Here is a 27,411-nt window from a genome sequence, read left to right on the forward strand (position 1 = left end):
GGCTTTGACTATCTTGAGGAAAGTTCCTCCAAAACCCATTTTGGTGAGAGTTTTCATCATAAATAGATGTTGTATCTTGTCAAGCGGTAACAATTAAAACAGCATGGTACTGGAACAAAGGCAATGCTGCAGACTAATGGAACAGGGTCTGTTCCATTCCATTACACACCACCCCAATTGTATGAACACCTAATCTTTGATAAGGGAGCAAGAAGTGTGGAGCAAGGAAAGCCTCTTCAACAAATGGTGCTGGAATAACTGGTCAACCATATGCAAAAGAATGGGCTTAGACCTCGACCTGACACCATGCACAAAAGTCAGATCAAAATGGATTATAGACCTCAACACTAGACCACAATCCATAAAATACATTGAAGACAAGGTCAGAAAAACCCTCCACGATATTGAAGCCAAAGGTATCTTCAAAGATGACATGGAATTAAGCAATCAAGTAGACACAGAAATAAACAAATGGGACTATATTAAACTAAGAAGCTTCTGCACTGCCAAAGACACAGTGACCAGAATACAAAGGCAATCTACAGAATGGGAAAGGATATTCACCCAATACCCATCTGACAAGGGGTTGATATCAAGGCTATATAAGGCACTGGTTGAACTCTACAAGAAGAAAACATCCAACCCCATCAGAAAATAGGGCAAGGAAATGAACAGAAACATTCTCAAGGAAGAAATACGAATGGCCAAAAGGCACATGAAAAAATTCTCGTCGTCACTAATCATCAGGGAGATGCAGATCAAAACAACTATGAGCTACCACCTCACACCACAGAGACTGATACACATCCAAAAGAACAAAAGCAACCGCTGTTGGAGAGGATGTGGGGAGAAAGGGATCCTCCTCCCCTGCTGGTGGGAATGCCGACTGGTTCAACCCTTTTGGAAAACAATATGGTCGTTCCTCAAAAAATTAGAAATTGAGCTCCCATTTGACCCAGCAATACCACTCCTGGGAATATATCCCAGAGAGGCAAAAAGATATAGTTTAAATGACATCTGTATATGTATGTTCATCACAGCACTGTTTACGATAGCCAAAATCTGGAAAAAACCCGAGTGCCTGAGAACAGATGACTGGCTAAAGAAACTTTGGTACATCTACACAATGGAATACTATGCAGCTGTCAGAAAAGACAAAGTCATGAACTTTGCATACAAGTGAATCAACATGAAAAGTATCATGCTAAGTGAAATGAGTCAGAAAGAGAGAGACTGAGATAGAAAAACTGCACTCATCTGCGAAATATAAAACAACAGAATGAAGGACTAACACCCAAGAATAGCAGAAATAAGTACCAGATTTGTTCCATGGCTTGGAGGCTGGCCTCACATGCTGGGGGAAAGGGCAGCTCAGACAGAGAAGGGAACACCAAGCAAAAATGTGGTGAGAGGACCCGCTCGGGATTGGACAGGCGTGCTCAGAGCAGACTACAGACTGAACACACTGGCCACCCAAGACCTCCATTGCTAACCAAAATGCCCAAAGGGAGAGAGGGAACAGAGTGGAATGCCCTGCCAAAGAGGCGGGGTGGGCAGTGGGATGGGGTGGGAGTGGGTGGGAGGGATGATGGGGTCATCAGCGGAGGACAGGCACTGGTGGAAGTATAGATACTCAAGCTGTATATGACTGAAACACAAGCACAAGAATATGTAAACCTGTATCTGGACCCCCACGGTGATTCATTAATAAAAGAAAAATAAGTCCTCCCTCCCCAGCACCCTGCCCTTCCGTGACCAGGCCTCTCTGCTTGCTCTCTAATGCCACACCTGTTGTTTAGGTACAAGGACCACCCTGAGCCCCGCCTACTGGCTCCCCCCAACAGTGTTCCAAGAGGTTACTGGGGGCGTGGCCTGCATCTCGGACGTGACCGAAAAAGGGGCCATGGCCTCCCTTAGGCAGGGCCGCAGCAGTTTTTTTTTTTTTTTAGCATAATCTGTATAACCTCTTTCTTTGAAAAGCACCATGGCCACCTCAACCACTCTATGCAAAATAGTCCATTAGCTTATTCTATCTTCACAAAAACTGCCAGTGAACAATAGAAGCTGCACAAAACCTTGCATAAAGAAAGCATAGTCTTAAGTCTTCACCAGAGGCACCACATAAACTAGGAGGAGCACCTGAAAGTAAGAAAGTATTCTAGAATAGGAAAAAGGTTACCATCATCAACTTAGCTCATCCAGAATCCCCCCTGCAGCAAGAGGGAATAGGGATAGACAACTAGAAGGTTCCAACTCTGTACTTCCAAAACAATATGAAGAAATAGTGAAAATCCCCTCCATAAAGACAGGATGAAGAAAATATTCCAGAAACCTCAACAGGGGTTACCCACATATACGACCTCTCAGATAAAGAATTCAGAGAGGAAATGTTGAAGATGGTCAACATACTCAAAGCAACCATGGAACAGACATCCAATAAATTAAGGGAGGATATGAATGAAGCATTGGAACGGTCCACTAAGAAAATACAGGAAGAAATGAGAGCAGAAGTTTCAAAGCTATGAACAGAAGTCACACAAATAAAGGGATTGGTAGATGAATTAAAAATCTCAGTAGGTGGGCTGGAGCAATAGCACAGCAGGTAGGGCGTTTGCCTTGCATGCGGCCAACCCGGGTTCGATTCCCAGCATCCCATATGGTCCCCCGAGCACCGCCAGAAGTGATTCCTGAGTGACTGAGCCAGGAGTAACCCCTGTGCATCGCCGAGTGTGACCCAAAAACAAACAAACAAACAAAAATCTCAGTAGGTGCCCTCAACAGTAGAATGGCTACAGCCAAAGACAGAATAAGTAAGCTTGAAGATGAGCTGCAGAAAGCTTACAGACAACAACAAATGATGGCAAAAGACCTCAAAATGGCTCTAGAGCAAATCAGAGTCCTAGGGGATGATCTCAAGAGGAACAACATAAGAATCATTGGAGTACCAGAAGCACAGGGAAGTAACCCCAATGAAAAAAACACAGTTAAAGATATCATTGCTAAGAAATTCCCAGAGCAGGAGAAGGCAGGCATCCAGATCAAGGAGCCCAAAGAGTATTAGCAAAAAGAGACCTGAATAAAAAGACTCCAAGGCATATCATAGTCAGATGACAGATGCTGTGGATAGAGACACAATACTGCAAGTGGCAAGGTCAAAGAAGAAATCACACATAAAGGAGCACCCCTTAGATTTACAGCAGACCTATCAGAGGAAACCCTCCGACAATCGTGGGATATAGTGAAAAAACTCAACAAAATGAATGCTTCACCAAGAATCCTTTATCCGGATAAACTCTCACTCAAACTCAAAGGAACCATACACTATTTCATGGATAAACAACAGCTCAGGAACTTCATAGACTCAAAACCAAACTTAAAAGAAGGACTAAAGGGGCTGTTGTAAGACAAGGAAAAATCCCACAAGAACAACAAACCCCACAGAAAGATGACACAAAACCCCATGACAAGAATCTTTCTCAATGTCAATGGTCTAAATGCACTGATTAAGAGACACAGAGTGGCAAAATGGATTTGGAAATTAAACCCAACATTCTGCTGCCTACAAAAAACACACCTGAGGTGTGAGGTGGTATCTCATAGTTGTTTTGATCTGCATCTCTCTGATGATTAGTGATGTAGAGCACTGTTTCATGTGCCTTTTGGCCATTCGTATCTCTTCCTTGGGAAAGTTTCTGTTCATTTCTTCACCCCATTTTCTGATGGGGTTGGATGTTTTCTTCTTGTAGAGTTCAACCAGTGCTTTATATACCATTGATATCAACCCCTTATCTGATGGGTATTGTGTGCATATCCTTTCCCATTCTGTAGATAATCTTTGTATTCTGATCACTGTATCTTTTGCGGTGCAGAAGCTTTTTAGTTTAATGTGGTCCCATCTGTTGATCTCTGCTTCTACTAGATTGCTTAGCTCCATGTCATCTTTGAAGATACCTTTATCTTCAATATCGTGGAGGGTTTTGCCAACCTTGTCTTCATGAACCTTATGGTTTGTGGTCTGATGTTGAGGTCTTTAATCCATTTTGATCTGACTTTTGTGCATGGTGACAGGTCGAGGTCTAAGCCCATTCTTTTGCATCTGGTTGTCCAGTTGTGCCAGCACCATTTGTTAAAAAGGCTTTCCTTGCTCCACTTCACATCTCTTGCTCCCTTATCGAAGATTAGATGATCATACATTTGGGGTTGTGTGTAGGGATATTCCACCCTGTTCCATTGGTCTGCGGCTCTGCCTTTGTTCCAGTACCATGCTGTTTTAATTGTTACTGCTTTGTAATAAAGTTTGAGGTTGGGGAGAGTGATGCCTCCCATCGTCTTTTTCCCAAGAATTGTTTTAGCTATCCGTGGGCGTTTGTTGTTCTATATGAATTTTAGGATTGCTTGATCCATTTCTTTGAAGAATGTCATGGGTATCCTTATAGGGATCGCGTTGAATCTGTATAATGCTTTGGGGAGTATTGCCATTTTGACAACATTGATTCTCCCTAACCACGAGCAGGGTATATGTTTCCATTTCCTCATGTCCTCTTTTATTTTGACTAGCACACATCCAAAAGAACAAAAGCAACTGCTGTTGGAGAGGATGCGGGGAGAAACGGACCCTTCTACACTGCTGGTGGGAATGCCGACTGGTTCAGCCCTTTTGGAAAACAATATGGACGATTCTCAAAAAATTAGACATTTAGCTCCCATTTGACCCAGCAATACCACTGCTGGGAATATATCCCAGAGAAGCTAAAAAGTATAGTCGAAATGACATCTGCACTTATATGTTCATTGCAGCACTGTTTACAATAGCCAGAATCTGGAAAAAATCCGAGTGCCCTAGAACAGATGACTGGTTGTAGAAAAAGAGAGACAGACATACATAGAAATGTTGCATCTGTGGAATATAAAATAACAAAGTAGGAGACTAACACCCAAGAATAGTAGAAATAAGTACTGAGAGGTTGGCTCCATGGCTTGGAAGCTGGCCTCACATGCTGGGGGAAAGGCAGCTCAGATAGAGAAGGGAAGACCAAGTAAAATGTGGTTGGAGATCTCGCGTGGGAAGGGAGATGCATGCTGAAAGTAGACTAGAGACTGAACACAATAGCCACTCAATACCCCTACTGCAAAGCACAACACCCAAAAGGAGAGAGAGAACAAAAGGGAATACCCTGCCACAGAGGCTGGGGGCGGGGGGGGGATGGAATTGGAGGGTGGGAGAGATACTGGGTTCACTGGTGGTGGAGAATGGACACTGGGGGAGGCATGGGTTCTCGAACATTGTATGAGGGAAACATAAGCACGAAAATGTGTAAATCTGTAATTGTACCCTCATGATGATTCACTAATTAAAAATAAATTAATTAAAAAAATCCTTTATAATGGTAGCACAGTAGAAAGGTTGAAAAAGATGTAAAGTATAAGATCAAATATTTACTTTCTACTAAATTACTATAAACTACAACTTAAAAGGCATGGATGCTATGCTACAGTTATTAATACTGCGGGGTGGGGGTGGGGTGAAGGCATTTCAGGTAAGAACCTTCTTGGCAGCCAGAATTACTCCGGCTATGCTGCAAAGGTAGAGAGTAAAGCGTTGCTGAGTGAAGGGCTGGGCATTCTGAGAGGGGGGCTGGCTGGGGCTGAATGGCAAGACTCCCGTCGACCAGGATGGGAAGTACGGCAGGAGGGCAGAGAGTGCAGGTTTCTGAGAGGAAACACAGCATGTGCACTGTGATTTGTGGTTTAGATCACTGACCCAACATAGAAAAATAGAAGTTACTAGAGACAGAGAAAGAGCTACAAGAAGCTTGTTGTGGCCTTGGTGACCAGAAGCTCTGAGGACCTGAGGACCACCCGGTATCTCTCTCGTCTCCCATTTCATCTCTCACTTCACTGCAGAAGTGCTCTCTAAGCACTAATTTCAAAATATCCCTTCAAATCCTTAGATGCCATTGTTTACTATACCCATCACTCAGGAACAGAGCCAAAAATTCACAAACGTAGTGATTCTCCATTTGCATGGGTACTGAAGACCACCCACAACCTAGCTCCAGTGTGGCTGTCTGCTCTGATAAGCTAACCTGCTAGCTGCCCCACACAGTGACTGGGAGCCGCCTTGAGGCAGGCTAGGATCCTTAGTCTCATGAAGCCCATAGTCTTTTTTTTTTTGGCAGTGGAAAACATATATTTAGAATACATTATAGAATAAGATTTAAACCAATGTGAAATTCACTCAGTAACAGGTATGCACTAGGGGAACATTTATTTTTACATTTTCTAATTTTTTTGAAATTTATTTCAGTGTATTCAATACACTGAAATAAATAATAAGTTTGGATTATCCCTTTTGAGTGAAAGGAGCTCCAACGCATGACTCATCATTTGGCCTGTGTGATCTACTTTATTTGGCCATTCAGTTAAATGTCCCACAGATTATTTCCCTTATTTCTAGCCAAACCCACATTTGGAAAGTAGGAGAAATAACAAGATCCCCCTTAGAGAAGATCTGGCCAGGTGTATCCCATGGCAATGCTAGTACAGTGATGAACAGCGATGCCCTATGTTTGTATGCATTTACTGTTCCATGTAAACAGGGAATCCTGTTAGGCAGGGCAGGGGTAGGGGTATAGGAGTAGAGGAGAGGTTGGAATGTATGAGGGGAAGCAACAGAGCAAGAATACTTAGAAATTGAGACATGATTTTCATATTCTCATTTCAATAGAGGCAGCTACTTTCAGCTCATCTTGGAGCTTTCTGCAATCCCAGTCTAAAAGTATGCCTGATTTCTCAGATGCCGTGGCTTGAATGGCAACTGCCTGTCCAATCTAAAAACATGCCCTGTGCTCATTCAGCAGTTTCAAAAGGGAGCCCACATATCTGAACAGATGCTTGTTAATCTACCAGGACTTTAAATGTGGTAATAAAATACTAATTTGGGCTAGATTAATAGCAGCCCTAGACAATGCTTAATGGTGACTTGGTCCCAATTAGTGCAACATGAATTTTTAATTGACTCAAATGACCACTGAAGTAAATATTTATGGCCTAGGTTCTATATACTACAGAATAATGTCAAAGCACTATAATAGAACAAGAAAGCCAAATGATAATACACAGATGGCTTTCCTTATTATATTTCTGCTGTCTTATTGGAATGCTCATTGTTTCTTATTTCTTTTTTTCTTAATTTATTTATTAGTGAGTCACAGTGAGGGTACAGTTACAGATTTATACATTTTCATGCTCATGTTTCCCTCATAAAAAGTTCGAGAATCCATCCCTTCACAAGTGCCCATTCTCCACCACAAATAAACCCAGCATCCCTCCCACCCACCCAATCCCATCTCCCCCCACCCCACCCTGTCACTGTGGCAGGGTATTCCCTTTTGTTCTCTCTCTCTAATTAGGTGTTGTGGTTTGCAATAAAGGTGTTGAGTGGCCATTGTGTTCAGTCTCTAGTCTACATTCAGCATGCTTCACCCTTCCCCTATGTGGCCTCCAACCACATTTGGCTTGGTGTTTCCTTCTCTATCTGAGCTGCCTTTTTCCCAGAATGTGAGGCCAGCTTCCAAGCCATGGAGTTAACCTCCTGGTACTTATTTCTACTATTCTTGGGTGTTAGTCTCCTACTTTGTTATTCTATATTCCACATATGAGTGCAATCTTTCTATGTCTGTCTCTCTCTTTCTGACTCATTTCACTTAGCATGATAATTTCCATACCAATCCACTTATATGCAAAATTCATGACCTCCTTTTTTCTAACAGCTGCATAGTATGCCACTGTATAGATGTAACAAAGTTTCTTTAACCAGTCATCTGTTCTTGGGCACTCGGGTTTTTTCCAGATTCTGGCTATTGTAAACAGTGCTGCGATGAACATATAAGTGCAGATGTCATTTCGACTATACTTTTTTGCTTCTCCGGGATATATTCCCAGCAGTGGTATTGCTGGGTCAAATGGGAGCTCAATCAGAAAGAGAGAGACAGACATAGAAAGATTGCACTCATCTATGGTATATAGAATAACAGAGTGGGAGACTAACACCCAAGAACTGTAGAAATAAGTACCAGGAGGTTGACTCCATGGCTTCGAGGCTGGCCTCACGTTCCGGGGAAAGGTCAACTCAGAGAAGCGATCACCAACTACATTGTAGTCGAAGGCCATGTGGGGGAAGGGAGTTGCGGGCTGAATGAGGGCTAGAGACTGAGCACAGCGGCCACTCAACACCTTTATTGCAAACCACAACAGCTAATTAGAGAGTGAAAACAGAAGGGAATGCCTTGCCACAGTGGCAGGGTGGGGTGGGGGGGAGATGGGATTGGGGAGGGTGGGAGGGACACTGGGTTTACGGGTGGTGGAGAATGGGCACTGGTGAAGGGATGGGTTCCAAACTTTGTATGAGGGAAGTATAAGCACAAAAGTGTATAAATCTGTAACTGTACCCTCACGGTGATTCTCTAATTAAAAATAAATAAATTAAAAAAAAAATGGGAGCTCAATTTCTAATTTTTTGAGAGTCGTCCATATTGTTTTCCAAAAGGGCTGAACCAGTCGGCATTCCCACCAGCAGTGTAGAAGGGTCCGTTTCTCCCCACATCCTCTCCAATAGCAGTTGCTTTTGTTCTTTTGGATGTGTGCTAGTCTCTGTGGTGTGAGGTGGTATCTCATGGTTGTTTTGATCTGCATCTCCCTGATGATTAGTGATGCAGAGCATTTTTCATGTGCCTTTTGGCCATTCATATCTCTTCCTTGAGAAAGTTTCTGTTCATTTCCTCACCCCATTTTCTGATGGGGTTGGATGTTTTCTTCTTGTAGAGTTCAACCAGTGCTTTATATACCATTGATATCAACCCCTTATCTGATGGGTATTGTGTGCATATCCTTTCCCATTGTGTAGATAATCTTTGTATTCTGGTCACTGTATCTTTTGCAGTGCCGAAGCTTTTTAGTTTAATGTAGTCCCATTTGTTTATCTCTGTTTCTACTAGATTGCTTAGTTCCGTGTCATCTTTGAAGATATCTTTATCTTCAATATTGTGGAGGGTTTTGCCGACCTTGTCTTCAATGTACCTTATGGTTTGTGGTCTGATGTTAAGGGCTTTAATCCATTTTGATCTGACTTTTGTGCATGGTGACAGGTCGAGGTCTAAGCCCATTCTTTTACATGTGGTTGTCCAGTTATGCCAGCACCATTTCTTAAGGAGGCTTTCCTTGCTCCACTTCACATCTCTTGCTCCCTTATCAAAGATTAGATGATCATACATTTGGGATTGTGTGCAGGTATATTCCACCCTGTTTCATTGGTCTGCGGGTCTGCCTTTGTTCCAGTATCATGCTGTTTTAATTGTTACCGCTTTGTAGTAAAGTTTGAGGTTGGGGAGGATGATGTCTCCCATCGTCTTTTTCCCAAGAATTACTTTAGCTATCTGTGGACGTTTATTGTTCCATATGAATTTTAGGATTGCTTGATCCGTTTCTTTGAAGAATGTCATGAGTATCCTTATAGGGATCGCGTTGAATCTGTATAATGCTTTGGGGAGTATTGCCATTTTGACAATATTGATTCTCCCTATCCATGAGCAAGGTATATGTTTCCATTTCCTCATGTCCTCTTTTATTTCATGGAGCAGCGTTTTATAATTTTCTTTGTAGAGGGCTTTTACTTCCTTGGTTAAGATGATTCCGAGGTACTTGATTTTCTGGGGTATGATTGTGAATGGGATTGCTTTTTTCATGTCCCTTTCCTCGTCCTCATTGTTTGTATATAGGAAGGCCATGGATTTTTGGGTATTGATTTTGTAGCCTGCAACTTTACTGTATAAGTCTATTGTTTCTAAGAGTTTCTTAGTAGAGGCTTTGGGCTTTTCTAGATATAGTATCATATCATCTGCAAATAGTGAGAGTTTGATTTTCCTTCCCTATCTGGATGCCCTTAATCTCTTTTTCTTGTCTAACAGCTATCGCAAGTACTTCCAGTACTATGTTGAAGAGAAATGGTGAGAGTGGGCATCCTTGTCTTGTGCCTGATCTTAGAGGAAAGGCCCTAAGTTTTTCTCTATTGTGTATAATGCTTGCCGTAGGCTTGGCCCACAATCTTTTTTAACCAGAAGAAACCAATGAAAACACATCTAGTTCCCCTGAACTTTGTGCTAAAATTTGGTCATGAGGATGTCTCTGGCCCCAGACAAAAATGAAGCTTTCTCTCTCCTCTAACATCTCCCAAGTGGTCCAACTAACACCACCCAAGTCCTCGGAATTCACTTTTTAAAAAATTTTGGGCCACATTCAGTGATGCTCAGGGCTCACTCCTTGCTCTGTGCTCAGGGATCGTTCCTGGTGGGCTCAGGGAACCACAGGGGGTTTTGGAGATCAAACTCAGGTTTGCTGTGTGCAAGGAGAGTCCCTTACCAGCTATACTCTCTCTCCAGTCTCTCATTTTAATAGCCCTTAATTTTATTTGCATAACATTACTATTCAGTGCCCTCTTTTCTATCTGGTTAATGGAAGGCATTGTATCTCTCTTTTAAAATTTATTTTTGTATTCTGTTATCATGTGGCTTGTTTTTCTGCAAAAATGTAGCTCTGTTCCATCAGAGAAAACCCTCAATGAAAGTTCCCTAATCTTGGGGAAGTAAATGTATAGAAATGTATCCAGTCCCCAGCAATAGGAAAAGAGAAAGAGAAAGTGTTTTCCAAACCAGACAGATGGCAGTGATACTCCTATCTCCTTGGCTGGGATCTGTAACTCTACTTCTGTGCCTCAGTTTCTTCTTCAGTAAATGAGGGTGATAAGAGCACCAGCAGGAGGAACAGTGCCAGGCACTTGTCCTGCTCGTGATTGACCCAGGTTCAATCCCCCCATATTGAACTGAGCCTTGAGCCCTGAGTCAGTCCTGAGCATCGCCAGGTATGGCAGAAGGAGGACAAAACCTAGGGGTGTTGGAAAGTTGAAACACATTCTTTCTTGGGCCAGACAGTACAGCCAGGACTGGGCTTCCATTCTGTGACTGTGTTTGGTCTCCCGAGCACCAAACCAGGAGCAAACCAAAAGAAATAAAATATTGCTTTTGTTTGATTTTTTAAAAAAATTCCTCCCAGTAGCTAGGCAGTCACACCCACAAACTGCCCCAGCACCATGTAATCCCATCAATGGCCAAGATCCAGAGACTATAAAACAAACCTCCTAGAACTAGACCCTTTATTGTCTAGTTCTCCCTCTTGGAGAACCTGGCAAGCTACCAAGAGTATTCTGCCTGAACCACAACACCTAATTAGAGAGAGAGAACAAAAGGGAATACCCTGCCACAGTGGCAGGGTGGGGTGGGGGGAGATGGGATTGGGGAGGGTAGGAGGGATGCTGGGTTTACTGGTGGTGGAGAATGGGCACTGGTGAAGGGATGGGTTCTCGAACTTTGTATGAGGGAAACATGAGCACAAAAATGTATAAATCTGTAACTGTACCCTCACGGTGATCCACTAAGTAAAAATAAATTAAAAAAAAAAAAGAGTATTCTGCCTGCACGACAGAACCTGGCAAGCTCCCCGTGGCATATTCGATATGCCAAAAACAGTAACAATGATGGGTCTCATTCCCCTGACCCTGAAAGAGCCTCCAATGCGACACCCTTGGGAAGGATGAGTAAAGAGAGGTGCTAAAATCTCAGGCCTATGATGAATGGAGACGTTACTGGTGCCCGCTTGAGTAAATTAATGAACAATGGGATGACAGTTACAGAGATACAGTGATTCTATTACCATGAATTATAGTTTTTTCATGATTGGGTTTTAGGCACAGAATGTTCTGACACCAATCCTTTTACCAGTGTCTGCTTCCTTCCACCAATATCCTACTTCCCTCCCACTCACCATGATAGGCCTCTATGATAGGCCTTTAGAAAAAATCCAGACACTGTGGTTTCCAGTACTGTGGCTGGCAGAATTTCACGTCTAACACTTTGTCCCCCTTCAGCACCCTCTCCTCCTCCTGAGTAACCACTCTCTACAGCACTGTCATAATGTTCTCTTCCCTGCACCCCGCCCGCCCCCCCACACAGGGGCAAGCCTCCTACTGAAGACCAGTTCTTGTTTTCTTATTTCTTTGGGTATTTGTTATGCCCTATTTTTTTTTCTTACAATTTTTTTTAAATTTTTTTTTCTTTCTTTTATTAGTTCACCATGTGGAAAGTTACAAAGCTTTCAGGTTTAAGTCTCAGTTATACAATGCTCAAACACCCGTCCCTTCACCAGTGCACATATTCCACCACCAAGAATCATAATATACCTCCCCCCTTCCCCCCACCTCCCCAGCCCCCCACCCCGCATGTGTAACTGGTAAATTTCACTTTACTTTGATTACATTCAATATTTCAATAAAAAAATTCACCATTATTGATTTGGAGTTTCTCCCCCCAATGTTATGCCCTATTATGTGTCCTTATATCCGACAGAATAGAGAGATAATTCTGCATCAGCCCCTCTCCCTCTAACTTCCCTCATGATGATACTCTCCAGATCCATCTACGTAGCAGAAAATTGCATTATTTCATCTTTTCTTAGAGTTGTATAATATTCCACTGTGTAAATGTACCTTCTCTAGTCAGCTGTTCTTGGCTGTTGGGGTCGACAAAGGCCAGACCTATTGACATTCTTACCAGCAATGAAGTCCCATTTTTATAGCAGCCATGGCAACCCCGGCTGTTCTTTTTGATGAGTGTCAGTTTCTGTGGCATGAGGTGATATCTTATTGTTGTTTCAATTTGCATTTCCCTGATAATAAGTAATGCAGAGCATTTTTCATATGTCTTTTGGCTATTTGTATGTATTCTTTGAGAAAGTTTCTGTTTGTCACTTCGCCCCATTTTTCGATAGGGCTGGATTTTTTTTTCATAAAGTTCTACCAGTGCTTTGCACATCTTGGAGTGTTGAGCAATTACTTTTCTTCTAGTCTGTGGAGATGTCTTTGAATTTTGGTCATTGCTTCCTTTGAAGTGTAGAAGCTTCTTGTATTAATATAGTCCCATTTGTTTATCTTTGTTTCTGTTTGCCTGGTCAAAGGCATTTCATCTTTAAAGATGCCTCTAGCTTCAATGTCCAGGAGAGTTCTACCTATATTTTCCTCATTATGTTTTAGAGATTCAGGGGTGATATTGATGTCTTTGATCCATTTTGATGCATAGTGTTATTTGACTTTTATGCATAGTGTTAGAAAAAGGTCTGAGTTCATTGTTTTACAAGTGACTAACCAATTTTCCCTAGGACCATTCATTCAGGAGGCTTTCCTAGCTCCACTTCATACATTTTGCTCCTTTATCAAAGATTAGCTCTCTGCCATCTATCTGAGGCTGTGTCTCTGGATTTTCAATTCTATTCTACTGATCTGAGAATCTATCCTTATTTCAGTACAATGCTGTTTTTAATTACTATATCTTTGTAATAAAATTTGAAGTTTGCAAAACATACTTCCCATCTTCTTTTTCCCCAGAACTGCTCTGGCTCTTTGGGGGAAAGGGGGCTATTACTCCACATGAATTTCAGTATTATCTATTTATTTGAAAAATAGATCTTATAGAGACTGCACTGAATCTGTATAATGCTTTGGGGGGAGTGCTAGCATTTTAACAGTGTTAATCCCCATACATGAACAGGGAATGTTTCCATTTCCTTTTTCCATTTCCCCATACATGAACAGGAAATGTTTCCTCTTTCATTTCCTTAAGTAATGTCTTTTAGTTTCTTTGTATAGGTCTTTCACCTCTATACCACCAAATTAAGATTATTAGGTACTTGATTTTCAGAGGTACAGCTGTGAATAGGATTAAAAATTCTCTTTTATTTCATTATTTGCATATAGAAAAGTCATGATTTTTGTATATTTTCTAGGCTGCCTCTTTACTAGACAAGTCTATTGTTTCCTCAGAGCTTTTCTGAAGTCTTTAAGGTTTTCTAAGTATAGCAATATGTCATCTGCAAATAGAGCTCAACTTTTTCTTTTCCTATCCTTATGTCCTTAATATTTCTTTCTTGACTAATTGCTATGGCTAGGAGTTTCCGAGAATAGTACTGTAAGAATGGACATCCTTGTGCCTGATCTTAGAGGAAAGGCTAACAGTGTTTTACCACTTAGTATGGTGTTTGCTATGGGCTTGTAGTAAGTGGCTTTTATCTATGTTGAGGATGTTTCCTTCAACTTCTGTTTTATTGTTTTTTTTTAAATGAATGAATTTTGGATCTTGTCAAATGCATTCTCTCCAACTACTGATATAATCACATTTTTATTTTTCCCTTTTTTATGGTATTGATATGATGTATTATACTGTATATGTTAAACCATCCCTTGAATGAATGCCACTTGGTCTAGTTGATATGCTATTGAATTTGATTTGCTAGTATTTTGCTGATTATCTTTGCATCTATGTTCACCAGAGAAATCAGTCTGTATTTTCTTTTTTTGTGCTGTCTCTGTCTATTTCCTATCAGGGTAATGTTTGCCTCATAGAAATTCGAAGTGTTTCTGTCTCTTCAATTTCCTGAAAGAGTGTGAAAAGGACTGGCAGAAATCCTTTAAGGGCCTGGAAGAACTTACTAGGGAACCCATTTGAGCCTGGCCATTTGCTTTTGGGGAGACTTTGATTACTATTTCTATTTCCTTCATAGTAGTTGGTCTGTTCAGTGTTTTCTATCTTCTTGGTTCAAACTTTGAAAGTTATAGGAGTCCAAAAATTATACATTCTTTCTAGGGTCTTAATTTCATGACATAAAGATTTTCAAAGTAGGCCCAATGATCCTTTGTCTTTCTGTAGTATCTACTGTAATGTATCTACTGTGGTATCTACTTTTCATTTTGAATTCAGTCTATTAAGGTTCTTTCTCTTTCTTTCTTGTGAGTTTTGCTAGTGGTTTGTCAGTCTTATTTATTTTTTCAAATAGCCAGCTCTTAGTTTTATTAATCTTTTGTTTTTACATTTCAATAAGTTGATTCTTGCTCTAAGTTTTATTATTTCTTTACTTCTGCCGGCTTTGAGTTTCTTTGTTGGTCTTTTTCTTGTTTTTAAGCTGTGCAGTTAGGTGGACCCTTTCTTTCTTAATAATATATGCTTGTACTGCTATGAACTTTCCTCTTAACACCACTTTTTCTGTGTCCCACAAGTTCTGGTAATTTGTGTTCTCATTCATTCGTTTGTTTTTGGAATTTTTAATTTCCTCTTTGACCCGTTGGTAGTGAGCTGTCTAACTTCCAGGTGTTGAGGTCCTACTCATTTTATGTTTGTGATTAACTTCCACTTTCAGTATATCAAGGAATGAAAAGATAGTTGATATAATATTTATCTTCTTGATCTTATGGAGGTATATTTTGTGGTCGGTATGTGGTCTCTTTGGAGATTATCACATGTACACTGAAGAATAATGTGTATTTGATTTTGGATATTGTATATTTGATTTAGTGTATGTGTATATATAAATACTTGTATATATATACTTATTTTTATATATGTATATACATATATACATAAAATTAGTGAACTCCAAGATAAGATATAGGAAACTTCTAGAAAACAGAAGATGGGGAAGTATATATGTATACCTACACATGTGTTCCATTTCTTCCTTTGAAGTCAGTTTCCTTGTTGAATTTTAATCTAGGTGACCTATCCAGAGGTGACAGAGCAGTGGCAATGTCTTCAACTATTACTTTGTTGCTATCAATGGATTCTTTCAAGTCTATCAGCAGTTATTTTATGTATTTTGCAGGTCCTTCATTAACTGTGTAAATGTTCAGCAGTGTAAGTTCTTCTTGATCGTCATATCCCTTGATCATTAAGAAATTACTGTCTGGGGATGGAGCAATAGCACAGCAGAGAGGGCGTTTGCCTTGCACGCAACCAACCTGGGTTCGATCCCCTGCATCCCATATGGTCCCCTTAGCACCGCCAGGGGTAATTCCTGAGTGCAGAGCCAGGAGTAACCCCTGAGCATCACCGGGTGTGATCCAAAAAGAAAAAAAAAAGAAATTACTGTCTGTCTCTTATAATTTTACTTTTAGTTTGAAGTCTACATTGTCAAATATAGGGAAGGACACCTTGACCTTTTTGGGAGCTGTTTCCTTGAAATATTGTCTTCCAACCTTTGAGTCTGTGTTTGCCCTCATTATTCAAATGTGTATCTTGTAGGCACAGAAAGTTGGATTCATTTTTCAAATTCTTCCTACTGTATCTCTTAATTGGGGCATTTAGGTCAAAGACATTCTGTGAGATTATTATCATGGAGTTTACTGCCATATTTTTGTATAAGTTTGATGTGACTCTGAGATTTTTCTTGTCTTAAAGAAGCCCAGAGCGCCAACAGGAGTCATTAGAGTCAGGAGTACGCCCTGAGCACTGCTGATGTGGCCCTGAAACTGTTGGATAACACTGGGTTGTCCTTGCTCCTCCTGCAGGGAGCTTAGGTTTATTAAGTTACTCCCACAACAGTGCTTCTGAAGCACACCCAATTCCATCAAGCACTAAAAATCCTGTATTGCTTTTCTCTTTCCTTTATGTCATTTGCATGGTTAGGCAATGTCCTTTTGTACAGACATAGGAAGACAGTTCATGCTATGCTTTTGTAACATGGGAGCTAATTGACTCCAAATAAAATTTACTTCTGGGCGTCCATCATATTTACTTGACTTAAGCCTCAGTTGCCTTTACTTCCTAACACCCCTAAAAGAAGTGTCCCAGCAAGGGACAAGGATGGATACAGGGCAAGCTGTAAGTTACCCTGGCATTGGAGAGGCACAAGCTAAGCACCATAAGAAGTATAATAAGTTGAAAAGCACGGTCATGGCACGAGCTACCAAAACCTATGGGACGCAGCTAAAGCCGTGTTAAGGGGAAAATTTATAGCTCTCCAAGCATTCCTCAGGAAGGAAGAAAGGACCCACACAGATAGCTTGAGTTCACGACTCAAGACCCTAGAAAAGGACCAGAAAAAGGACCCCAAACCAGACCAAAGGAAAGAAATAATAAAAATTAGAGCAGAAATTAATGACATCGAAACCAAAAAAACAATCCGAAAGATCAATGAAACAAAGAGTTGGTTCTTTGAGAAAATAAATAAGATTGATAAACCGCTAGCAAGTCTCACAAAGAAAGAAAGAGAGAAAACTCTAATAAATCGAATCAGAAATGAAAAGGGGGACATCATAACAGAAACCAGTGAGATTCAAAAGATCATTAGAGACTACTTTGAAGGTCTTTACGCCACAAAAAAGGAGAACCTAAAAGAAATGGATGGATTCCTTGATTCCTACAATCTCCCAACACTGAAGAAAGAAGACCTGGAATACCTGAATAGACCCATCAATGTTAAGGAAATTGAAACTGTAATCAAAAACCTCCCCAAAAACAAAAGCCCAGGCCCAGATGGTTTCACTGGCGAGTTCTTCCAAACATTTAAAGAAGACCTATTGCCTGTTTTCCTCAAACTTTTCCAGGAAATTGAAAAAACAGGAACTCTCCCAAACAGTTTCTATGAAGCACATATCTCCCTAATACCAAAAGCAAACAAAGACACCACTAAGAAAGAAAATTACAGACCAATTTCCCTGATGAACACCGATGCGAAGATCCTCAACAAAATACTAGCAAATAGGACCCAACAACTCATCAAAAAGATCATACATCACGACCAAGTGGGATTCATCCCAGGGATGCAAGGATGGTTTAACATTCGGAAATCAATCAACATAATCCAGCATATCAACAAAAACCATATGATCATATCAATAGATGCAGAGAAAGCATTTGACAAGATCCAACATCCTTTCATGATGAAAACCCTCGCCAAAATGGGGTTTGGAGGAACTTTCCTCAAGATAGTCGAAGCCATCTATCACAAGCCTACGGCAAGCATTATCCTCAACGGGGAAAAACTAAGGGCCTTTCCTCTGAGATCAGGCACAAGACAAGGATGCCCACTCTCACCACTGCTCTTCAATATAGTACTGGAAGTACTTGCGATAGCTATTAGACAAGAAAAAGAGATTAAGGGCATCCAGATAGGAAGGGAAGAAATCAAACTCTCACTATTTGCAGACGACATGATACTATATCTAGAGAAGCCTAAAACCTCTACTAAGAAACTCTTAGAAACAATAGACTTATACAGTAAAGTTGCAGGCTACAAAATCAATACCCAAAAATCCATGGCCTTCATATATGCAAACAATGAGGCAGAGGAAAGGGACATGAAAAAAGCAATCCCATTCACAATCGTGCCCCAGAAAATCAAGTACCTCGGAATCAGCTTAACAAAGGAAGTAAAAGACCTTTACAAAGAAAACTACATAACGCTACTCCATGAAATCAAAGAGGACATGAGGAAATGGAAACATATACCCTGCTCGTGGATAGGGAGAATCAATGTTGTCAAAATGGCAATACTCCCTAAAGCATTATACAGATTCAATGCGATCCCTATAAATATACCCATGACACTCTTCAAAGAAATGGATCAAGCAATCCTAAAATTCATATGGAATAACAAACGTCCAAGGATAGCTAAAACAATTCTTGGGAAAAAGATGATGGGAGGCATCACCATCCCCAACCTCAAACTTTACTACAAAGCAGTAACAATTAAAACAGCATGGTACTGGAACAAAGGCAGAGCCGTAGACCAATGGAACAGGGTGGAATATCCCTACACACAACCCCAAATGTATGATCATCTAATCTTCGATAAGGGAGCAAGAGATGTGAAGTGGAGCAAGGAAAGCCTCTTTAACAAATGGTGCTGGCACAACTGGACAACCACATGCAAAAAAATGGGTTTAGACCTTGACCTGACACCATGCACAAAAGTCAGATCAAAATGGATTAAAGACCTCAACATTAGACCACAAACCATAAGGTACATTGAAGACAAGGTCGGCGAAACCCTCCACGATATTGAAGATAAAGGTATCTTCAAAGGTGACACGGAACTAAGCAATCTAGTAAAAACAGAGATCAACAAATGGGACTACATTAAACTAAAAAGCTTCTGCACCGCAAGAGATACAGTGACCAGAATACAAAGACTATCCACAGAATGGGAAAGGATATTTACACAATACCCATCAGATAAGGGGTTGATATCAATGCATATAAAGCACTGGTTGAACTCTACAAGAAGAAGACATCCAACCCCATCAAAAAATGGGGCGAAGAAATGAACAGAAACTTTACCAAGGAAGAAATACGAATGGCCAAAAGGCACATGAAAAAGTGCTCTGCATCACTAACCATCAGAGAGATGCAGATCAAAACAACCATGAGATACCACCTCACACCACAGAGACTAGCACACATCCAAAAGAACAAAAGCAACCGCTGTTGGAGAGGATGTGGGGAGAAAGGGACCCTTCTTCACTGCTGGTGGGAATGCCGACTGGTTCAGCCCTTCTGGAAAACAATTTGGACGACTCTCAAAAAATTAGATATTGAATTCCCATTTGACCCAGCAATACCACTGCTGGGAATATATCCCAGAGAGGCAAAAAAGTACAATCGAAACAACATCTGCACATGTATGTTCATTGCAGCACTGTTTACAATAGCCAGAATCTGGAAAAAACCCGAATGCCCCAGAACGGATGACTGGTTGAGGAAACTTTGGTACATCTATACAATGGAATACTATGCAGCTGTTAGAAAAAAGGAGGTCAAGAATTTTGTAAAGTGGATGGGCATGAAAAGTTTCATGCTGAGTGAAATGAGTCAGAAAGAGAGAGACAGACATAGAAAGATTGCACTCATCTATGGTATATAGAATAACAGAGTGGGAGACTAACACCCAAGAACTGTAGAAATAAGTACCAGGAGGTTGACTCCATGGCTTCGAGGCTGGCCTCACGTTCCGGGGAAAGGTCAACTCAGAGAAGCGATCACCAACTACATTGTAGTCGAAGGCCATGTGGGGGAAGGGAGTTGCGGGCTGAATGAGGGCTAGAGACTGAGCACAGCGGCCACTCAACACCTTTATTGCAAACCACAACAGCTAATTAGAGAGAGAGAGAACAGAAGGGAATGCCTTGCCACAGTGGCAGGGTGGGGTGGGGGGGAGATGGGATTGGGGAGGGTGGGAGGGACACTGGGTTTACGGGTGGTGGAGAATGGGCACTGGTGAAGGGATGGGTTCCCGAACTTTGTATGAGGGAAGTATAAGCACAAAAGTGTATAAATCTGTAACTGTACCCTCATGGTGATTCTCTAATTAAAAATAAATAAATTAAAAAAAATTAGATTAAAAAAAAAAAGCACGGTCATGGAACAAACTCTGTCATGACCCAAAAAGAAATAACTGAATAAGGACCCTACTGGGGTTCGGAAAGACTAACCTGGCCCGAGGACTCTAGTCTATAGTTGTATAAAGCAAGATGTCCCCAGGAAGAGCCAACCTTTAAGCTTAATATATCTCTTACTGTGTTCATACAAAATCCCTAGAAATATTATAAGAAGTAAATTTACTATGGTTGTTTAAATGGTTGACTAGATGAGGAAGGAGAAAGCAATACACCCTGGATGAAATCCCACCCTGTGCGAATCTTCTAGTAATCGAGAGTGCTGAACCCTCAGATGAGATCTTGTCCTTGAGTTAATCTCCTAGAACTTCCCCTGAAGGAGTGCCTTTCTATCTGTTACGACAATGTTCGACCCCACCTATGTGTACCCCACAATTTATGATTTCTATATAACTATGCTGTCAGGGGTAAGAGGGACTAGACAAGGACCTATGACAAGGACTCGGACCATGACGAGGAACCATGATGACTGTGACTGTGACGACTCTGACTACGAGGACTATGAGGACTATAAGGCCTACGGCTACGAATGTGCTGTGAGGGAGAGACCTGACTCTGCCGGGGAAGAGAGAAACAAACTGACGACCAACCGGCCTGGAACCTGTTTCTCTGTTCCGCTGGTCCTTCGTTCATTCGTTGCCGTGGGCTGGCCAGGGTTCTTGGCCACTGAACACTTGTGTCCTTTTCATGCCCCTGCCCTTTCTTTTGAAACTCATAGCTGGCATCCCTGTTGGGCCTGTACCACCAACTGCTGGGCATCTAAAGGCCAGGACTGCATCGCAGACCCCACTTACAGAGGTGAGTGGGAGAACAAATTTTTGCAGAGTTGGTTTTGAGTCTATGAAGTTCCTGAGCTATTTATCCATGAAGCTCAGTATTGTTCCATCAAATCCAAATGTAGGTCTGGTTGGGTAAAGTACTCTTGGTGAGGTATTTACTTCATTTAGCATTTTTACTATATCTCACCATTGTCCTTGGGCCTTCAGGGTATCATTTGATAAAACTGCTGTGAATCTAAGGATTCTCCTTTGTAAGTAATTTCCTTCCTTGACCTTGTTGCTTTCATTATTCCATCTCTATGTCTGATTTTCTTCATTCTGTTTAGGTTGCATCTTGGAGTATTTTTATTTATTTATTTATTTATTTTTTGCTTTTTGGGTCACACCTGGCGATGCACAGGGGTTACTCCTGGCTCATGCACTCAGGAATTACGCCTGGTGGTGCTCAGGGGACCATATGGTATGCTGGGAACCGAACCCGGGTCAGCCGTGTGCAAGGCAAACTCCCTACCCGCTGTGCTATCGTTCCAGCCCCTTGGAGTATTTTTATTTGATCTCTTTTATTGGTACACTTTGGGCCTCTTAAATCTGAGTGCATGTGCTATTCACCTCTGGGAACTTCTCAGGTTTGATTTTTCTTTTTCCTCCTCAGCAATGATTTCTTTGACTACTGCTTCATTAGAATTTCTTCTTGGACCTCTAAGATTCCCATGATTCTTATATTTTTCCTCTTGAATTCATCCCAGAGTTCTCTTGTTTGCTATTTATTTTGAGACTCTTCCCCATCTTTTGTTTTCTAGAGGTTTCCTACATCTCATCTTGGAGTTCACTGATTTTATCCTTAGCTCCTATCTCTCTACAGCTAACGCCTACTGAGTTTTTCATTTCACTTACCAAATTCTTCAGTTCTGTCCGTTCTGATTGTAGTTTTCTCATATATCTTGTATCTTATTGCTGCCTGTACCACTGTTTCATTGAACATCCTCAACATTTCTTCTCTAAAGTCTATCTGAGTGGTAGCAGAGATAGTCTGGTGCTGATAGAGTCTTGGGAAAAATCATTTTCACTCACTCAGTGTGGTGGACTTTCTGTGCTGCAGATTCCCACTGCACCTGCTGCAGTCTGGGAGAATCTTTTCGACTCAGCTTTTGGACCATCCCAGAGCTCAAGCTCTGAGGAGACCAGCAGCTTGGCATCTCTTCATTCCCTGTCTTTTTTGGGGATGGGGAGGCATACTGGTGGTGCTCAGGGATCACACCTAGTGAGCCTGAGGATGCCAGAGATAGAACTCATGTCATTGCTTGCAAGGCAAGCACCTAACTGCTGTACTATCTATCGCTCTGGCCCTTTTGCTCCCTGTAATAACTGTGCAGGGACACCTGGCAGCTGTGGGAGCCAGGCAAGTACCTTAATCATTTTTGTTCTGAAAATACTTGTGAAACAAAATGACTGTAGGGGTAAAAGAAAAGGAAGAACACAAGGTTCTCAAGCCCAGTGCCTTCCTGATTTCTCGCTATTTAACGTATGCTACCTGAGTTTGCTATGTGGCCTCAGTCCTCCAGTGGAGACGCTCAGCAGTCTGGTGCTCCCGAAGTTCAGAGTAGGGGGTCTGCTCAGAGACTCCAGTGAAGGGCTCTTACGGAGATAAGGGTCTGGTTTTCCTTTCATAAGACCTGTGTGAGCAACAACATAATCACTTATTCCCAAAGAAGAGAAACTGACCTTATTTTTAATCAAGTACTATAGAATTTTTCATTTTACTCGCCACTACAACACGTTGTTATGTAAACACATGCATTATTGGCTCTGTGCGTTAACCAAATAGGAACTTAAAAAAAAGTGGGATTTTTGGTTTGTTTTTGGTCCATACCTGATTGTGCTCAGGGTTTACATCTGTCTCCTCACTCAGGAGTCACTCCGAGTGGTGCTCAGGGGACCACATGGGATGCCAAGAATTGGACCTGCGTCAGCAAAGTGCAAGGAAGTGCGCCAACCACCTGACAAGGTGTTCTGAAGAATGTTTATCAGCTGGGCCACATGGCTCCCTCTGGGTCCCCAGGATATTTCTTGGAGACCACAGGTAAAAACTGCATCAATGAGGGGGTTATGGCCTGAAATTAGGGGACCAAGCAGCAGAACAGGGGGGCTACAGGGAAGAAACAAGACTAGAAAGGAGCCATGGTAAGAAAAAGGTTGAGAAGCACTGTTTTAAAGGACTATCCAAAAGAAACAAAATACTCTCCAATTTTAATTGGCTCCATATACCAAATTATAGTCTCTTGCAAAATGATGTATTTCAAGACACTGCATTTCAAGGCCCTCTAGTCTTGTGCAGCTGTGCACAAAGCCAGTCTCTCCTGAGTCAAGGACACGGATGGCATGTGAGAATGTTGGCAGAGGGACTCAATACTATCACATGACAGAAGGCAGCAGATAAGAAGCTGGGAACCAAGAATGAGAACTATTTTACAATAGCAAGTCATTCCAGGCACAACTCACTAAACACAAGTAAAAGCAATTCTTTTCAGGTCCCTCTTTGCTACACTAGTCTGAGTCATAACAGGTAATAAAACAGGCAGAATCCCCGTTATTTTTTTAAAGGACCACAAAGGTTAAAAGCACAGGAGAACATTTCTGAGACTGTCTACTTTATACTCACAATTAAGTGACTTGCTCAACGCTCAGTGCCAGGCTGGACCTATGGCCACCTTGCATGATACCAGTAAATAGTCATGAAAGAAAACAACACTTGTACAGCTGACAGCCACCAATTATGGGTAATAAAGTGGGTAGTCAGGCTAATTAGCTCCAAATAGCAGAGAAAAACAGTGTTTACATCACTAAAGAGAACAACAAAAACAGCATATTAATCCTGCTTCTGAAGCTTAAGATGACCTCAATGTAGCCAAGGCTAGTCTGAAAGAAAGTAATTTTCACCGTGTAATACTTCTTTAGTACAGTACAGGGAACACCCTCCTACCCCCAAAGGTAAACGGGGGCCAGCAGGGACAAAGAGTGGATGTGTCGGCAGACTGTTCACTGCAGAGCAATAGCTATTGCAGTCTCAGTGGCAGAATTTATCTTGCTAGTTGGAAGAATAATATCTAATGACATTAAGAAAACGTTAGAGCTGGGGGAAGAAAGAGGACACAAATATGACCAAAAGCTCATCTAACACATTTCAATGTATCTTAACCACATCTTTTAAAAAAGTTCACCAAAGCCCACAGCATTGTGCCCATCGGGCTACTCAACACTTCACCCAGAGGAATGTGTAGAGCTCCCATTCTGATCCTGCCCCTGAACCTGAGTCCTAGGGACAGGCACTGGGTTTGTCCACGGATGACCATGAACTCAAATCTCACTGATCTGTTTTTTTTTTATTCTTATTTTTTGAGATTGCCTATTATCCTTTGGTTGTCGTTTCCTTTATTATTTGAATCCTTTGTTATTATTACACCAAAGTCCTCCTAAACCTTGGATCATTTCTTTACGAGGATGCCAACTGGAGCAACTGCCAAAGGGTAAAAAGGTAGGAAGAATTGGGAATATTTCTACCCTAGTAGAAATATTTATACAGATTCTCAGTGTGGCTGTTGTAAATCGCCAAACACATGAATTTCATACAAGTAACATGCAGAGAAGGGGTCAAGGTAACCTTCGCATTGTCAATGTGATTATTTACCTTCTCAAACTTTATTAATTCTATTAAAAGAAAACAAAAGTTTTAAGGGAAAAATAAAGTGTTAAGGGAAAAGAGAATTTATAAAGAAGGAGTGGAACTTTCTTTAGAAAAACAAATATTTGAAGAATAAATCCAGCCATTTTTGACTAAGATTTAAAAGAGCTAATGTGGGAGTTTCTTTTTATTCACACTATGATACAGAAACTTTAATTTATACTTAAAAATAAAGGTTGTTCCATCTTTGTAATTTATAATTTTGGCTTTCCTTTCTGCCTGAAGATACCAAATAAATACTTCATTCAGTGTTCTGTCTAGTTTTTCTTTCCTTAAAACAGTGACCACCAGAAATAAGTAACATGTTAATAACAAATAACATGTCTGTTGCTTTTATTCTAGAGAATCTTAACAAGATGCTAATATCTCTTTTTTTTTCTTTTTGGGTCACACCTGGAGATGCTCAAGGGTTTCTCCTGGCTCTGCACTCAGGAATTACTCCTGGCGGTGCTCAGGGAACCATATGGGATGTCTGAGATTGAACCTGGGTTGGTCACATGCAAGGCAAACAACATCCTACCCACTGTACCTATCACTCTAGCCCCACTAATATCTTTTTGCTCCCACAAAGAGTCATAAAAGTCACATAAGTAATAACAGCCAACATGTCTCAGTATATCTGTGGTGTTCACAATACAATGAACTGTGTTTGCACAGCCCTTGCATTAACCTAACGCTAGTCAGTATTATATATATTTCAGAGATAGGAAACCACAGCACAGAGATGGGAATGAAAGGACAAAGGCTCATTGTTAGTGGAAATGCAAAGACTTCAATCCAAGCAGTTATACACCTGTATCCCTCCCTAAACTGACACTTCATGAGAGGGACACAATTATGACAGAGAGACTGTAATTTCATCAATCACTTCATCCTTGGAAGCCAAATTTTCCCCCAAACAGTGTATGGTACAATCATATGAGGATTACACTCAAAGACAAAGACAAAAAAGAAATGGTTTCAAGAATTGAGGAACAAATAACATCTTCAGAGTTGTTTCTTAAAATAATTTTTGAAAAATGATAAAATATCCTCTTGAGATTCAGTGTAAACTAACAAACAAAACCAAAGTTTAGCATATCTCCCAAAAATGTACACACTGAGAAGTGTGTACAGGAAATACAGTCTAATGATAGTAATGTATACATTTAGAGGTTGAAATCGCTTGGAATGAATGCCACTGGCTGTATTTCTAAGCTTAGCTTCATGCAAATTAAAGAAGAAAAGTAAACCCAACAAAATTTATAAGTTCTTTGTATTTAGAGTAACTTACCTGAGAGAGGAAGGTCTGAAAGATCCAAATGTTGAGTTAACCCTTTGCTGGTTGATCGCACACCGCTGTAAGATGAATGTCTCTGAAAAACACAATGAAGATCAGAGGTGAGGCAGGATAGCAAAGAAAGAAGCAGTTTGAGAGTTCACCCCAGACAAAAAAAAACAGCACTAAGCACAGACTTCTGTAAGGGGCTCACTGAGGAGGAACACAGCACTTATCTCTGGAGGTTTGAGGAACAACGGAGAAAATGGAAAGTGCAATCTGAGGGAAGGGTCTAGTGGAGATTGCGAAGGCATGAACCAGCCCTCAGAAAAGGAAGTGGGAGCCAAGACCTGGACCCCAATCTCTAAAACTCTTCTTTTTTTGAGGGGAGGGGAGTTTAGGCCACATCCAACAGCACTCAGATTACTCCTGGCCTTGCACTCAGGAATTACTCCTGATTGTGCTTGGGGAACCATTTGGGATGCTGGGGATTGAACCTGGGTCAGCCACATGCAAGGCAAGCGCCTTATCTGCTATACTCTTATTCTGGCCTCCTCCCAAAATCCTTTTTTTTTTGGGGGGGGGAGGAGGGCACAACCAGCAACGCTCAGGGGTTTCTCCTGACTCTGCACTCAAGAATTACTCCCGATAGTGCTGCAGGGTCAGATGGCAGGCCAGGGATTGAACCTGGGTTGGACAGTTGCAAGACAAGCACCCTACCCACTGTGCTATCTATCCAGACCTCCTCTGAAACTTTTCTTAACAAACCAGATTGGTCTGGGCCTGGCTGGTAGTTAAAACAGGTGTACTCTGTTGGTTTTACAAAGAGCTTTACAAATAAGAGCTAAAGTAATCATGGTTACTAAATAGTCTTCTATAAAAGGCAAAGAAACAATATTTGAAAATAGTAAGATACTTAACAAAATATAGCAAAGGAGGAGAGTAAAATAAGGTCTCATATAATAAGATTTTACAAATCTTACTTTTTTTGAACTTAGTAAGGGATAATATAAATTCAGAATTCCAAAGCTAATCTTCATGGTAATCTCAAGTCAAACAGATTTAGGAGGCCTGAACAGTAAGTCAACAAAACCTGAGCTCGACATAAAAGGCAGATATCAAAGTACAGGAGAAGAAAATTAATAAGGCCAAAAAACGAGGGCTAACCTTATTTACAAAAACATGTAATCCATATTGAAAGTGGCAATATAAAGGGTACAATGCTGCCAGCAGGTCAACCTGTACTGTGGGGCGAGTGCATCAGCAGCCTCATGGTGCCTTCAGGCTTCCTGATACCCCAAAATTG

At 41.2% G+C, this 27,411-nt stretch overlaps 1 protein-coding gene across 4 annotated transcripts in view; it reads right to left on the reverse strand.

The window, feature by feature from the left end:
- The window catches only part of SPECC1 (sperm antigen with calponin homology and coiled-coil domains 1), a 457,476-nt gene that overhangs the window by 132,162 nt on the left and 297,903 nt on the right, over positions 1–27,411 (reverse strand). For all 4 annotated transcript variants that reach the window (XM_055139258.1, XM_055139256.1, XM_055139257.1 and 1 more), the window contains exons 11-12: positions 26,121–26,202; positions 22,640–22,781 (exon numbers count right to left, since the gene is read on the reverse strand). In XM_055139258.1, the coding sequence (XP_054995233.1) occupies positions 22,640–22,781; positions 26,121–26,202 (224 nt within the window). The remainder of the gene's footprint in view (positions 1–22,639; positions 22,782–26,120; positions 26,203–27,411) is intronic.

The sequence above is a fragment of the Sorex araneus genome, chromosome 5, assembly GCF_027595985.1.
Source record: "Sorex araneus isolate mSorAra2 chromosome 5, mSorAra2.pri, whole genome shotgun sequence".
Lineage (NCBI taxonomy): Eukaryota > Metazoa > Chordata > Mammalia > Eulipotyphla > Soricidae > Sorex > Sorex araneus.